At 44.1% G+C, this 15094-nt stretch overlaps 1 protein-coding gene across 1 annotated transcript in view; it reads right to left on the reverse strand.

Moving 5' to 3' along the window:
• PHOX2A (paired like homeobox 2A) overlaps positions 1 to 4354 on the reverse strand; it is a 29739-nt gene extending 25385 nt beyond the window's left edge. Inside the window, exon 1 of the mRNA XM_086933781.1 lies at positions 3591 to 4354. Coding sequence (XP_086789907.1) covers positions 3591 to 3813 — 223 coding nt within the window. The 5' untranslated portion in view covers positions 3814 to 4354. The remainder of the gene's footprint in view (positions 1 to 3590) is intronic.
• Positions 4355 to 15094: the final 10740 nt, after the last annotated feature.

Consider the following 15094-nt stretch of genomic DNA (forward strand, 5'->3'; position numbering starts at 1 on the left):
TCTAGTACCTTCTCTTTGAAATGTAGGTAGCAAGTGTATATGTTGGATTTCCTTAAAACAATTGTAGCACTGCTGACACTATGTGAATGTTGTGTGTCCAAAGATAAAGTGAAGAGTACACTTGGGAAGACTTCCCTATCCTATCGTAAAGGATGCTCGACTTTACGATAGGATAGTAAACTGAAGCACCTATGGAGTATGCAAGATTACTGCAAAGGATCCTCGACTGTCACAAAAATGCTTGTTTATCCCAAAGAAGCTATACCATATCAAAATGCTCGAATGTCACAGAAACCCTCATAAATATAATGCACCTATTGTAGAGAATGCTCAGCATTCGCAAAGAATAAGCTCCTATAAAGAGCACTCATTTGTACAGAAGGCTTGACTCTCATTAACAATACTACCATATGACACAAGATACTCCGTTAGTGCAAAGAATACTCAAGATCACAAATAACGCTCAATTATTGTAAAGGACTTCTCCTTGCCAAATAATGGTTAATTGTTGGGAAAAGCATACTTGCCTATCATGGAAAATACCACAGACTCATAATGTGCTTCCATTGCAATGAATGGTCAACACCAAGCTACGACTATGAATACTCCACTTTTACGGGGACTATTCTTGCATTACTGAAAATACACCACGAGCACAAATCTTACTCAACAGTCACAAAGACAAGTAAACTAAGAAAAAAGCCTGTTTGAATATTGCAACTATTAATATCTAGAGAATACCTGAGTGCTGCAGAACTGTTCAACCACCACGCAGGTTGTGCGACTGTCCTAAAGAACACACTGCTCTTCCAAACAGTACTTGAGCACTGCATAGAACGGACGGTTGGCTCTGGCTGATAATACTTTATTAAGCGTGCTCTTCTGTCAGATGGAATATTTTTGGAAGGATGTTTGACAGTCTCAAACCGTTCTCCGCTACAGGAAAGAGTGACTGACGCTCACAAACAATATGTGACTTTCATAGAGCGTACTTATAGTCTGTTCTGGACCGTCGTGAAGAATTCTGGAAAATCACAAATAGCAGATAACTATTGCAAATGTACTCTGCAGTCAAGAACGATATTGAACGATCCTAACTAATGCACAACAATTGCAACAAGTACTTGACTGTTTTAAAAAATAGATTATTACAAATAATGCACATGCGTCGCCAACACGCTCACCTATCCATAATACTGGACTAGCCCAGAGCATGCAGACATGTCACAACTACCGCACAGCCATCACAAACCAGATCCACCTGCTGCAAACAGTAAAAGACAATGACGAAGAATAACCACCTATCACAAAGAATTTGGGACAATGGTCCAATAATAACCGACTTTCACATTAAATACTCCACTAATGCAAACAGTGCATGAATGCCAGGAGAATGTGGCATTGTTGCAATGAATACTTGACTCATGAATAGTACTTGGTTATTTAAACAAAATACTGAACTACTGCAAATAGTACATGGCTAACGCAACGGGTACTCAACAACTGCAATTAATACTGGACTAACTCCGAAAACTTGATCCTAACAAAAATATTCCACTATGTGGTAACCAGTCCTCTTCCATCGCGAAGAATGTGGGACTATCACAGATTCTACTCTTCGTGCACACAAGCGGGTCAGGTGAAAACAGCGTTCGGCCTTTTGAAATGGAAAAAAAGAGCCTCTGCGCTGCCTTTTCTCGCGGGTCAAGTTTCGCCTTTTGTGCCGCTGCGTGCTGATGTTATGGAGATCCCCGGGGCGGGGAAGCTTGCAGAAATGTCCCTCACTGGGATCCTCTTTGGGAATCCCGCCTTGGGGCATTAGAGAGGAGGGAGAAAAAATGTGCTGCTTCTCAAGGAAGGCATCCACCTCACCTGGGGCATCCACAAGAGAACACAAACAAGAAATACAAAGGGTGCGCCAAGCAGATGGCCTGCGCCCACAGCCACTCGCGCTGTAGCTAGCGTGTACGCACTTTAAAGTGCCCTTTGGCGCATACATGTGAGATCCTCGGAGCACTTTTCCTTCCCCCGCTAAGACCAGTGTAGATTTAAACATGGCGTGAATTCGCTTGCGATATACCTGCAGTGCATTTCCAATAGAAGAAGGGCGCTTGCTTTCTAGAGTACCTCTAATAAATCGACAGCTGCACGCGAAATCAAATGCTATGTGTGGCTGCAGAGGGACATTGCAGGTTGTAGAGTCCCAAAATGAGACTTCTAATTTCGGATCATCGCGTTGTGATCTCAGACTAAGCGCTCTGTGTAGCCCTGCTCCTTCAGCATACTTGTCTGAAGACATTATTAGCGCATTGAGGCGGCTACGGTGTTCAATCACCTCTGAGAACAAATGAGTTCTTCATCCACCTTCAGATAGGTCTGAAGTCCTGCCATGGCTGGCGTTTTAGGTCTGAAGTGCTGCAAGGTGCGCACCGGGCGACTCTGTTCCAGTCCGACAGGACCCTCCGAGGAAGACAGCATTATTTCATCCGAGGCCCGCAGTGCCACCTTGACGCCTGTCTCTTGATCTGATACCTGCCGGAGGTAACCTCATTACGTATTAATGTGATGTGACTCTCCTGGTCTTAACCTGATTAAAGCCCCCTCCATCCTATCCTACATAACTTACATCTCTTTATTTCGTACAAAATTGACTAATACGTTCTAGTTTCTCCTCTCTGTCCCCCGTGCCAAACTCGGGTATATGAAGGCATTACTTCCTCGGCATTAAAATTCATTGCCACCCTTGCCACATTTTGATGACTTATTTTCACGCACCTGGACTAAAAGGGGCAATTACCTGGACCTTCTGCGACACAACCCTACGTGCTGCTGCATTTTCGATGCACCAGAGCGCGCATTTGGCTATGGGTATTGTATTCTTTTTATTTTTTTGCAATTGATACTTTCCTGTGCTTTATACTACTCCCGCCACCTCCATAAGACATTTTATGCTAGGACATGACAGGCACCATAGTGATGACAATGACATTGCTTCAGTTTCCCATGACTCGGCATCAATAATAAAAGGCCTAGTACTTGAGCATAACGATGTTTAGCTTGTATGTGCCATTCCATTAGTAGACATTTCACGCTCATGGGTCATAGCTGACTACTGCGGAAGCCGACTCTGCCTTTCATCCTTACAATGCGGATACATTGAGCATTGTGTGGGAGGTAAATCCGGAGGCCTATAGTTCAAAATGACAACTTCGTGACATGGCAGCATGTGTGCGAGCAAGCAGTATATAAAACAGATATATATATATATATATATAAGTAGTGATCCAGGTAACCTCTGTTAGTTACAGCGCTATGAAACCGCCAGCCAACGTGAGCCAGTGGTATATTAAACAGTTGTGTTAATAGTACACAGGTGTGTTTTAAAGTGGCTATAAAACAACTTAAGTAATTGTGGATACGCTTTAAATCTATTTGACCGTCTTGGTGAATTGTTGCCATATTCTTTCATCACTGCATCCTTTTAATGCCTCAATGGTCTCACCCAAGGCACTTCTGGTGCAAGGGTCTCCACAGAAAGAAAGACAATACACAGATCTCTTAGCACAGTGGCACAAGTACCGCAGGTTTACCTGTGCTGTAGGGCGAGGGCTGGTGGTCCCGCAGCGCCCCCAGGGTGCAGTTGGCCGTGCTGAGAGGGGGGCACCCCGGGCTGGTACCGAAACTGCCTCGGAGAGGGGTGTACTGGAAGCTGTTGGCCTGGCTGCAGGAGCTGAAGTCGGCGTAGGCGGAGGCCTCCATCGCGGCCATGCAGGAGTCGTACGAGTTGAGGTACGAGTAATCCATTGTGTACATAGAGGAGGGTGGGCCCGTCTAGAAAGGACCTCCGAGGAGCCTCTCGTCTTGGAGAACTCGGGGACGGAGCGCCCGTGTTAGCCTGCAACAGTTCACTCACAACAGCTGACTTAGCGGCAAACAGACATCCCTTCTTTTTAAATCTGTCTTTCTCCTGCCCTGTACTTCTTTTTTATTTCTTTCTCAACCGTAAAACGAAACCTCTCGTACAGAGCTCTCAATCTTCTTGTCATCGAGGACTACGGGAGTTGGACTTGACTTCCAGTTTGCATCCTCTAGCGCGGTGGCTGTATTCTTTTCTTTCTGTCGGAAAGGCCGTATTTTTATCCTCCCGTAGGTGGCAAGGGTCTTCTGTCTCCGAACAACCCCTCGGGTTTGGGATGTCTCGCTCCGTCGTGCTCGAGTTTCTCAATGTGTAGTGTTTCCAGGAGTCTCCGCACTGCGTGGTGCTCTCTCGCAGTGCAGTAACCCTCCCTTCTCCACGCGCGCTCTCTCTCTCTCTCTTCCTTACTGCCTGAACCCCTCTGGCTGCGAATGCGCCTCCCGGCTTGTATGAGATGCTTCAAATATACGTGAGAGGCAGGGGAGAGACAATGCGAGGCGGTGGTCTCTTTGCATGACAATGTCTCGTCCCTCTGTAGTGGGCAGTCGAAAGGCCAGTCCCCTCCCACCCAGAGCGCATCACTAATCTGTCTTTTTAACCCCTCGGGGAGGGGGCAGCACGCCCCTTTTCCATCTCTCTTTTTAGAAAAAGGTAAATGTTCATACCGTTTTACTTTTTTGTGTCAGAATACGGGGGTAATACGTTATTTTAAAAACACTGAAGACATTTTGCAACCTGAACACCAGAGTATTAGAGGCTAACCCGGTGTAATTTAATTACACCTTGGTTTTTATTTTTGTAGAACAAACCGGATTTCACTAATTCTTTTATCTTATTTGATTTTCGTAACAATTTTTCTCCCGTTAAAACCAACAATTAAATTAGGCTTGTCTTATTTATTTAGTTTTCGAAGGTAGTCAAGCTGCCAATATTTCCGGGCCATTTCATGCCATCCCTCAGCCTCGGTCACTTCATTTAACAGGACCTATTCTATTGGTAGGTGACTGTGTATTTCTGTCCTTTTTTTCTTTTCTTTTCTTTTTTTTACATTTGTTGTTCAATGTTTTCCTTTTGACCGTTTTACTTGGTCGTTAGTCGTTTATTAGCCGATTCTTAAGCTAATATCAACAATAATAACAGTACAGCAGCTGATACAACAGCACTTTGAAATCGAGCGAATTGTGTTTTTTTACAATATATTTAGTATTGTTAAGTTGCTCTGTTTTTTGTCTGATGATGTATCTCAACCCACTTTATGGCACGCTCTTTTAGTGTTATGAAGTTCGTTTATGTCGCAGGTACGACTGTGTACCATCAAGATGGGTAATCGCAGCACCTGGTCTTAGCAAGGAAGATGCCCATTATATGGCTTTGTGAAAATATAGGATCTGATGGGTCTGGAGCATGCGATATGTTAGATAACATACTCTAGGTTAAAGTATTTTACGTTTTGATACACTATTATGTTTTGTTTGTTTGCTAATGTTGTCCATGGTTTACAAAACAACATTACGACTACAATGCAAGTTGATATACGCGAGCATCATGGAACCCATAATAAGACCTACTATTTTTATTTATTTTGCTAACCTCCATAACATTTATCATATAAATCACACATTTATATACCCGGCGTCAGCGGGATTACCCTTCCCTTCCGTAAGTAGGGCCCCTTTCAGCTGCGCTTCCCAAGCGCTCCGACTAGAGCCGCTTGGCGCTAACAGCGGTCCTTCATATCATCTGCTTTTAAGTATTAACCTGCCTCGGCGATCTTGTTTCTGAGAGGGGTATGGGGTGGTCTGGAGTCTTCGCTAGTGTGGACCACTACAAAGGTTGCATGCCCGATTCGGAGGTCTAGGTGTTCTGTTCGTTCGGGGGCAGTGGGGGCTGATCCTCAGTCAGAGCACCGGGAAGCCCTGGCGTACAATGAAACCCGGCTTGATTTATAATCAAATAATTCATTTTCTTAAGATATTCGCCTGCTCTTCTTTTTAAAGGAAAGTACAGTTTGCAGTTGCACAGAAAGGGGAAAACAGAACCTAGATCAGAATAAAATATATATAGGCACACTCTACCTTCTCTTACCCCACAGGTGTGTGCGTGTGAGGTAAACGTGTTCGCATGAATATAGTTTGTGTGCGTGCCTACATCTTTTGCCGTTAGCGGACTAAAAAGACATTAAGCGCTGCCTAGATTCATATTTAATGACTGGTTCTCAAGACAAGTCCAGATGGACATTTTGTCTGTTATAACAATGAAACATTTATAGTACAGAGGCACTTATTATATGTACTTTGTATATGTTTATGAAATATATCGCGCTACAAGCCCCTATGCGCGTGTGTAGTAAAACGAATGTCTGTGTAGACGTAAACGCGCATTATTCGTTTAGTACACTCTCATACATTTATGTATACATACTTAATCCGCACTTACATTCTTAGTACAGACTGTATATTTGTTTGTAAACGAATAATGCCAGTAACGCTACAGTATGAGTATCCGTAACATATATATTCCGACCATAATAATGTTATTTACACAAGTGGCGTAATTTGGGAGGTAAACTGGTACACTGCGCGCACGTGTTATCCACACACGATTACAGCTAATATAAGCATTTCACGTAAACACTGCGCATATTAATATAGATATTATATCTGTTCCTTCCTGAATCGCTCTCCTCCCTCTTTTTCTTTTAAAGAACGAAACGGACACTTAATTCTGTTTTTTTATTAGAAATGTTCTTTCCTGCACCTCTGAGCCCCTCTTTAAACCGACCATGTTTTGCGGCTGTATTTTGCAGCAGACAGGTAGGATGGACGTCTCTCAGCCACTGCACTGGCCATTAACTGGTTAATAGGGCCATTAACTCCTTCTGAAAGCACATCTTGCTTTCAATCTCGCATGTAAGGATCCTCACCCCCTCCCTAATTCAATCAGACACTCGAACCATGCTACTGTCAGATGGACCTAATGCAGGAGTTTTTTTTATTTACAATTGGAAGGAGAGGGAACGAGACGATTAGAGGGAGAGAAGGAGTACGGGAACTGATAGAAGGAGATGGGGGCGTAAGGGAAGCAAAGAGGGAGCATGAAGGTAAGAAGGCAGGACAGACGGACGGAAAGAAGGCAAAGTCAGAGAGGAGAGTGGGCGGGCGGGAGGAATACACGACAGAACGGAGAGCGTGCGGAATGAAGAAATTAAGGAGGAATCCGGGAGGATTGGAAACAAACGAGAAATGTAGGGGCGGGGAATAGGAGAGCAGGATGCGGGAATGAACAGATTTCAGAAAGTAAATGAGCCAAATTAACAAATAAGGAGATTGAAGGGAAAAGAATGAATAAACCCGAAACAAGTAAATAATTAAGATGTACAAGTAATGCAAGGAAGGCAGAATAAAAACAATATGACATTAGTATGAGATGTTAAACACAGAATAATCAATGAAGGTGCTATAGGAGAAATGTAGAGACATAAGAGAGAAGGATGCTGGAATGAACAGATTTCAGAAAGAAAGGAGCAAACAATAAATAAATAAATAAAGCTGAAAAGGAAATTAATAAAACCAAACGACGTAGCCAGTTTAAACCTACAATGGTCGAAAGGGGCAGTACAAAAAACATGACAGTATGAGAAGTCATACACAAAATAAGCAATGGAGGTGACAAAGGAGAACATAACGAAGAATGAATTGCACAGAAGAAGGGCGTGTATTACAGAAGAAAGAGAACGCAAGATAAAATATAATAATAAGAAGAAAACAATAAACAAGTGACTGAAGGACAATAAGAGGTAAAGTAATAGGATATCAACGTAGGGAATATATGAATATATATACACTCATATAATATAATATAATATAAATTATGCACATCCGTAAACCGCACTCACCATAGTGCGATCCTGTTTACAATTTTCTCAGCATAGGAAGGTGCTGGTGTACACCTGGATCAGTAAAATGAGCTGTTGGTGTAAGCATGGCTCGGTGCAAAGAGCTTTTTTGAAAAGGTTCATTATGGCATAAGCATGACTCAGTAAATATGTCTGCTGATGTGCATATGGGTCGCTGCTTAGAACTGCTTATGTATGTGTAGAACAGTGAAATAACCTACTGATGTAAGTGTGCCTCAGTACTGTGGATGTATGAAATATCGAATAGGGACCATCAACTTACCATGTTATGGTTTCCTAAATATCAAGTACATGTATAGTATACTTAACCCCACGTCCGTGTACCTTGACAATATGTTAATCGATCAGTATTTGTATAATCTGTGAGGGTATCCAAGCGCTAAGTTGCTGGGCTTGGTCGAAAAGCCATGTCTTTAGTCTCTTCCTGACAGCGAGTGTGAGGTTCGAAGGTGGAGAGGAAGGCCATTCCAGGATTTGGCGCTGTCCTAGGAGAAGGAACGCCTCTGCTGTGGCTTTAAAGCGATACAAAAGGGGATGATGGACAGAGCGTTTGAGCAAATCAAACACTCACCCCCAGTCAACTGATCTGGGTTTAATCCATCACCATTCTTTAGTTCACTCAGCCACCCCAGTTCAGACATGGCCATATGCAAATCAGTCTGACCCTGTGCCTCATGGGAACAGTCCAGCCCGAACTGCCAAGCCATGTCTTCCCTGGACCGGAAACAAGCATCCCGGGACCGGTTTCGGATTCATAATCCTCATCAGCCAGGCTATCTTGAATCTAGTGGCGGATGCGCAGCGTCTGTGCAAGGGATGTGGAGCAAAGGTCTCTGGATGGTTGGTGGAAGTTCAGGCGGTGGTTTATGTAAGCTGGTCCCAGGTTGTGGAGGTTGATTTAGGCGTGTGTCAAGATCTTGAATTGGCATCTTTTCTGGACAGGGAGCCAGTGGAGGTTCCTATGGTGTGGGGCAATGTGGGTCTGTTTGGGTAGGTCGAGAATAAGTCGGGCCGCTGAGTTCTGTATAGTCTGGAATCTTCTCATGAGCTCAGTGGTGGTCCTTGCGTACAGTGCATTGCCGTAGTCCAGCCAGCTGGTGATTAGGGCTTGCATGACCGTTTTTCTCGTGTGGATGGGGAGCCATTTGATGATTCTTCAGAGCATGCAGAGAACATGGAAACAGGTAGAGGAGACTACATTGATCTGTCGTTTCATGGTGTTTTCAAGGTACATAGCTATGGAATTCAGATTTGTAAAAACTGAATCAGGAAAGGAAGGAGGCGCTGCTAAAGCCTCAGAGAAACTTTTTAAAACTGCACCGAAATACTTGACTTGCACAATTTGTTTTTTAATTGCTGAGAGCATTTTATGATCGACGATAGCGTCGCAACGGAAACCGCTTGGAAAAATTGTTATTGGCACACAGCTTTGGGGGCATAACATTGTTACAAGCTAAATTGTGTTTTGCTCGCCTGTACACTTCCGGCTACCACCAGTTAGCGGTCTAGCTTGATCGGCGCGAGGTCCCGCCCACCACACTTGAAAAGTGAGTGCGCAGAGCGGACCCGCCGAGACACTTACAAAAACTGAATCAGGAAAGGAAGGAGGCGCTGCTAAAGCCTCAGAGAAACTTTTTAAAACTGCACCGAAATACTTGACTTGCACAATTTGTTTTTTAATTGCTGAGAGCATTTTATGATCGACGATAGCGTCGCAACGGAAACCGCTTGGAAAAATTGTTATTGGCACACAGCTTTGGGGGCATAACATTGTTACAAGCTAAATTGTGTTTTGCTCGCCTGTACACTTCCGGCTACCACCAGTTAGCGGTCTAGCTTGATCGGCGCGAGGTCCCGCCCACCACACTTCAAAAGTGAGTGCGCAGAGCGGACACGCGCAGCGGCGCGCGTGCGGCGCATCTAAGTCGCGTCAAAGTCAAGGCCTGTCCTCGCCTGTCACCGCCTGAGAACCGACGCACGACGCCACGTTCGTCCGTCTCCCAGGTACCACAGCCAATACTACAAAATGATAACCTATTCGAAGGACCAGCTACTAGCTCTAAACATCAGCCCCTCGACCCCTCCCCAAATAATCACACCCCCTGTCATAACTTGCATATATGGCAACGTACGCTCCCTCCCAAAGCACGCCATACAAATCTGGGCAGTGCTCGATCAAGAAGCTCCTGACCTGTTTTTTATGACAGAGACATGGATTCAAGACCACTCTACCCCAGATATAGCCACAGCCTTACCTGAGGGTTATAAGATCATTAGGCTGGACAGAAAATCTAAAAGAGGCGGAGGAACCGCCATCATATTTAAAGAGCACATAAAAATCACTATCATAGAGACTCATCTGGCGCCCTGGGGCGAATTCTTACTTTTCTCCTTGCTACTCAATAACACTGAATCCTGGAAGGGTGCTTTGGTCTATAGACCTCCCACTACTAAAGCGAACTTTGCCACCCAAATGCTAGACATTCTTGCACCCCACGTCCTTGCATGTAAAAATTTCTTGCTATTAGGGGACATAAATTACCACCTAGAATGTCAAACCGATCACCATACCGTTGAGTTGATCAACAGCATACATGCATTAGACCTGAAAATACGAGAGACAGGCCCGACGCACATTGCGGGACACTGCCTCGACATCATCTGCTCCAATTCTCAACAATTATCCATTAATGACCTTACCCCTGTACTATGGACCGATCACTCACTCATAAACTTCTCTATCAAGTTAAACTCACAGCACCCCAAACCCCCTAGACAATCGAATTTAACCAGATCATGGACAAAAATACAGATAGACACTTTCCAGAGGCATTTCATTCCTCCCCCTGCTACCCAATCGGCGAATCAGATGGCAGTGGACCTAGACAAAGCCATCGTAAAGGCCCTCGACATAATAGCTCCCAAGCGCCCAACCAAATGCCCCACAAAAAGCAGTCCCTGGTTTACCCCGGAACTGAAGAAATTAAAAGTAGCTACTAGGGCTCTAGAAAGGCGTTGGAGAAAAACCAAAAACTTAGACGATAAAGCCAAATATAAAACCTCACACCACGAATATATGGCGAATATAGCAACAGCAAAAAAAAACTATCTTGCTGACAAAATAAATCAAGCAGGGAGCTGCCAAAAAACACTATATAAAATAGTGAAAGACTTCACGAATCCCCTACCTTGCCAAGCTAGCGCACTTGAATCCCAGGAATGGGCAAACCAGCTATCCGTATATTTTAAGGACAAAATAAATAATATATATATGACCTTCCCTAATCCCACCCCCAATACAGATACTCCACACCCCCTGTATCCTTCACATATGGAGAACCTGACACCCACCATGCAGCTACTAGAATTCAACCCTTTTACTATAGATATGGTAATAAGGAATCTAGGAAAGATTAAATCAGGATCCCCAAATGACTCAGCATCATCACAAATTCTAGCCAAAATTGGACCAGTCATAGCAACTGAACTCACCACAATTTTTAACACTTCCCTCGCACAAAGTACATTCCCAAGCAGCTGGAAGGAAGCAACGATTAGGCCCATTATCAAAAAAATCAATGCTGACCACACTGCTCCTTCAAATTATTGCCCAATAGCCCTCCTCCCCCTGTTTGGCAAAATGATGGAGACAACTATAAACTCCCAACTAATGAAACATCTAGAAGACAATAAGATACTGGACGCCACCCAATCAGGCTTTAGAGCCCACCATAGTACGGAATCAGCTCTGCTCGAAATAGTAGATAATATCCGCCTTGCCATTGATTCGAAGAAATCAGCAATCCTAATTCTGTTGGATCTCTCTGCAGCGTTCGACACCATCTCCCACACAGTACTAATAGAGCGACTGGTGGGGGTTGGTGTCGGGGGCAAGGCGCTGGGCTGGCTACAAAGCTACCTGGCAGACAGGAAATCTAGAGTTAAAACCGGTCCGTTCCTGTCCGATACTACAGATAATAACATCGGCGTCCCCCAGGGCTCAATCCTGAGCCCAACGTTATTCAACGTTTATATGTCCCCCCTAGCCAAAATAATCAGGGATCATGGCTTCCAAACAGTCTCATACGCTGACGATACACAGATCCTGGTCACCATGGGCCCCTACCCAGGCGACGCCAAAATCAGATTTCGATCCTGCATGGTGGCCATCAAAAAATGGATGACTGAGAACTTTTTAATGCTTAATGCAGAAAAGTCCGAAATAATGCTGTTCGGAAAGGCACACCAATTATGGGAACAGGACTGGTGGCCCATTGAACTTGGTCAATGCCCCCCCCCCCTAAAGGTACAGTCCGAAACCTAGGAATCACAATGGATGACCAACTCACAATGCAACCACACATTAATAAAGTGGTACACACCTGTATAGGCTTAATGAGAAGCCTCAGAAAAATATTCAAATGGCTTCCTTTAACTAGCAGAAGACCACTAATCCAAGGCTTAATAACTAGCCGGCTGGATTATGGCAATGCATTGTTTGCTGATATAAATTCTTCTAACATAGCCAAACTACACACCATTCAGAACAGCGCGGCTAGGCTTGCACTGGACCTTCCACCAAGAACCCCGTCTGCCCCCTGCTTGAATCAACTACACTGGTTACCAGTTAACAGACGCATAAAGTTCAAGGTCTGCTGCCTAGTCCACAAATCTTTAAACGGACAAGGACCAGTATATATCAGAGATAAACTGCATCGATACAGCCCAACGAGAAATCTTCGCTCCTCCAACCAACTACTGTTAAAGACACCTAGAGTCCGCACAGTGAGGAACGGTGATAGATGCTTTTCAAAAATTGGTCCTTCCATCTGGAATTCACTTCCCCTAGATCTGAGAGCAGAACCCAATCTGACTATCTTCCGTAAGAACCTAAAAACTCTGCTCTTCAAACCTTAGTCAACCACCTTCCATACCTACTGGTTCTGTTTTATCCATCTGTCAGCGCTATGAGACCTAACGGGTGAGCTATGCGCGATACAAAAACAAATACAAATACAAATACAAATACACATACATAAATGCACTTGCCTCATTATTTTGACTACTGTATAGATTTCCCACTTGATGTTCCAGATTGCAACCCCTCATTAAGAGCTGTTGTGGATGAACAAGGCTCGGTAAAGGAAGCTGTTTCTGGTACACACTGCTTGGTAAAGTGAGCTATTCGCGTACTCCTAGCTCAATTCAAAGATCGCCTGGGTGCACACCTGTTCAGTACAATCACCGACTGGTGTACATGTGACTCATTACAGAGAGTTGTGTTGAGTACACATGGCTCAGTAAAGAAATCTGCTGGTATACATATTGTGAAAGACCGGGTTCAGGGGTTATTGGGAGGAGGTAGAGTTATCACAACCTGCTAGTCAAAGTAGACTCCAGTTGTATACATTTGGGCGATGATAGAGAGGGTCATTTAGCTTTGCAGTCCGGAGGCTTGCTTACTGTTGGACCACCAAATTTAATACCAAATGCACCCTTTTAGCCCTTGACACTCACAATAGCAAGGTATCCCAGTTCAGTGCTTACTCTGAGATAAACCCAGAAGGGCCAGTCCGTTTTAACTCCAGATTTTTGTGACTCTTTAGATTCAGCTGATCATTGTCATCTTACTTGGCCCTGTCTGTCTACTGCAGAAAGATAATATTTTAACTCTCAGAATGGTTTCTGAATACCTAGATAGCTGACTATATGCCAACACATGTCTTAATTTATACTTGATGAATTATTGCTACCTAATTACAACATTCATAGGTATGACGCCCCAAAATAAGGTCGTAAGAGGGACGGGAATTATTTACAAAAAAACACTATAGATGTAAATCCCACATCCTTTCACAAAACGTTTCCCAAGTGAAGATCTCACCTGAGAATGTAAAATTGGTCATATGACAGTAAGTCTACTTTTAGATTATCAATTCCTTGAATTTCCACTACCATAACAGAAGTTATGGACAATTTCTCCCTAAACAACGATCATATAATTATCTAATGTCACGTGTTACCATTTAGAGCATCTGTGTTGTCCTGTAATGTGCTTCATAAAATTTGTAATCTCACATTCTAGCCAGTTCACCTCATTAGTGTGATCTTCACTTTCCCTGATCTGCAGTGTAGTAGAGAGGCCTGTCTCCTTTGGCTTTGACTGACCACCCAAGAGACCCCTTTTCAAAAAGGGTCCCCACACAAAAGAGAGCCAGTTCATGGAAAACCCTAGTCACAGAGATCCTTTACTTTACTTTGCAGCATTCAATTGTGTCTATCCTAATAGCCTTCACCTTTTCCTCCATCTCTTTAAGCTCAAATGATGAACACAGGTCACTATCCATTTTCAACCCGAAATTGACAATATGCTTGACAACACATTGGCTGTAAGACCCTGCAGCTGCAAAATGAAACCCAACCTTAAACACAATACATTCTTTCCCGGGGTCCTATCCCTCAAACTCAAATTGTGGAAAGTCGAAGTTCAGTGGTGCCTCAGCACTAATGATAAAAAAAAACATACTTTATTGCATTTAGTAGTTAAAATAAGCCACATAATACAATCACAATCAGTTGATCATACAGCTACAGTTTTCACGACCTGGATCTGGTGTTTCTAGACACTTTGGACATGCGGGCCACAAATATACCCAAATCTTTCTCCTCAAGGGGAATTTTGAGGTCCTCCCCACAGCGTGACCAGTGGCTGTCGAGATGCAGAATCACCCTGCCCCCCTTTTCCTTCTTAATAGGCAGGTGACTGCCTTATACGTGGCAGAAGATGTGATTATATATTGGCATCCCCCTGTATGAGGTGACTCAGCCATTCATCCATTCTTACGTTTACGGACCGCCGACCTAAGCATCTTATGCAACAAAAAAATGCCCCTGAGATATATCGTATCGCTCTCGGAAATCTTTAAATTGAAGCATGAGTTCGGTCTTGAACAGGGCCCCTACACAGTCACTGCAACCGCCGTCACCCAATCCCTTAATTTCCACCAATCCCCTCCCCCACGTGAGAGTTCTGTCAGGAACTGATGATGCCTGTGTGTACGGCTCTCGCATTTTCGCCATCTGTGGGCTCCTGGTCCAGCACTTGCGCAGCACTCGAAATTTGGTGTTGTCATCGGCACCTGGTAAGTCAACCGTAGCAAAACTCTGGATAAGCAGCCATGATCTGGGACATCAGGGCTGAAGGCTCCCCTCCAGGTAACTCTAACCGCTACCCATTCATGAGGCATTGCAGTTGTGCTAGT

Source organism: Lissotriton vulgaris, chromosome 8, assembly GCF_964263255.1.
Source record: "Lissotriton vulgaris chromosome 8, aLisVul1.2, whole genome shotgun sequence".
Lineage (NCBI taxonomy): Eukaryota > Metazoa > Chordata > Amphibia > Caudata > Salamandridae > Lissotriton > Lissotriton vulgaris.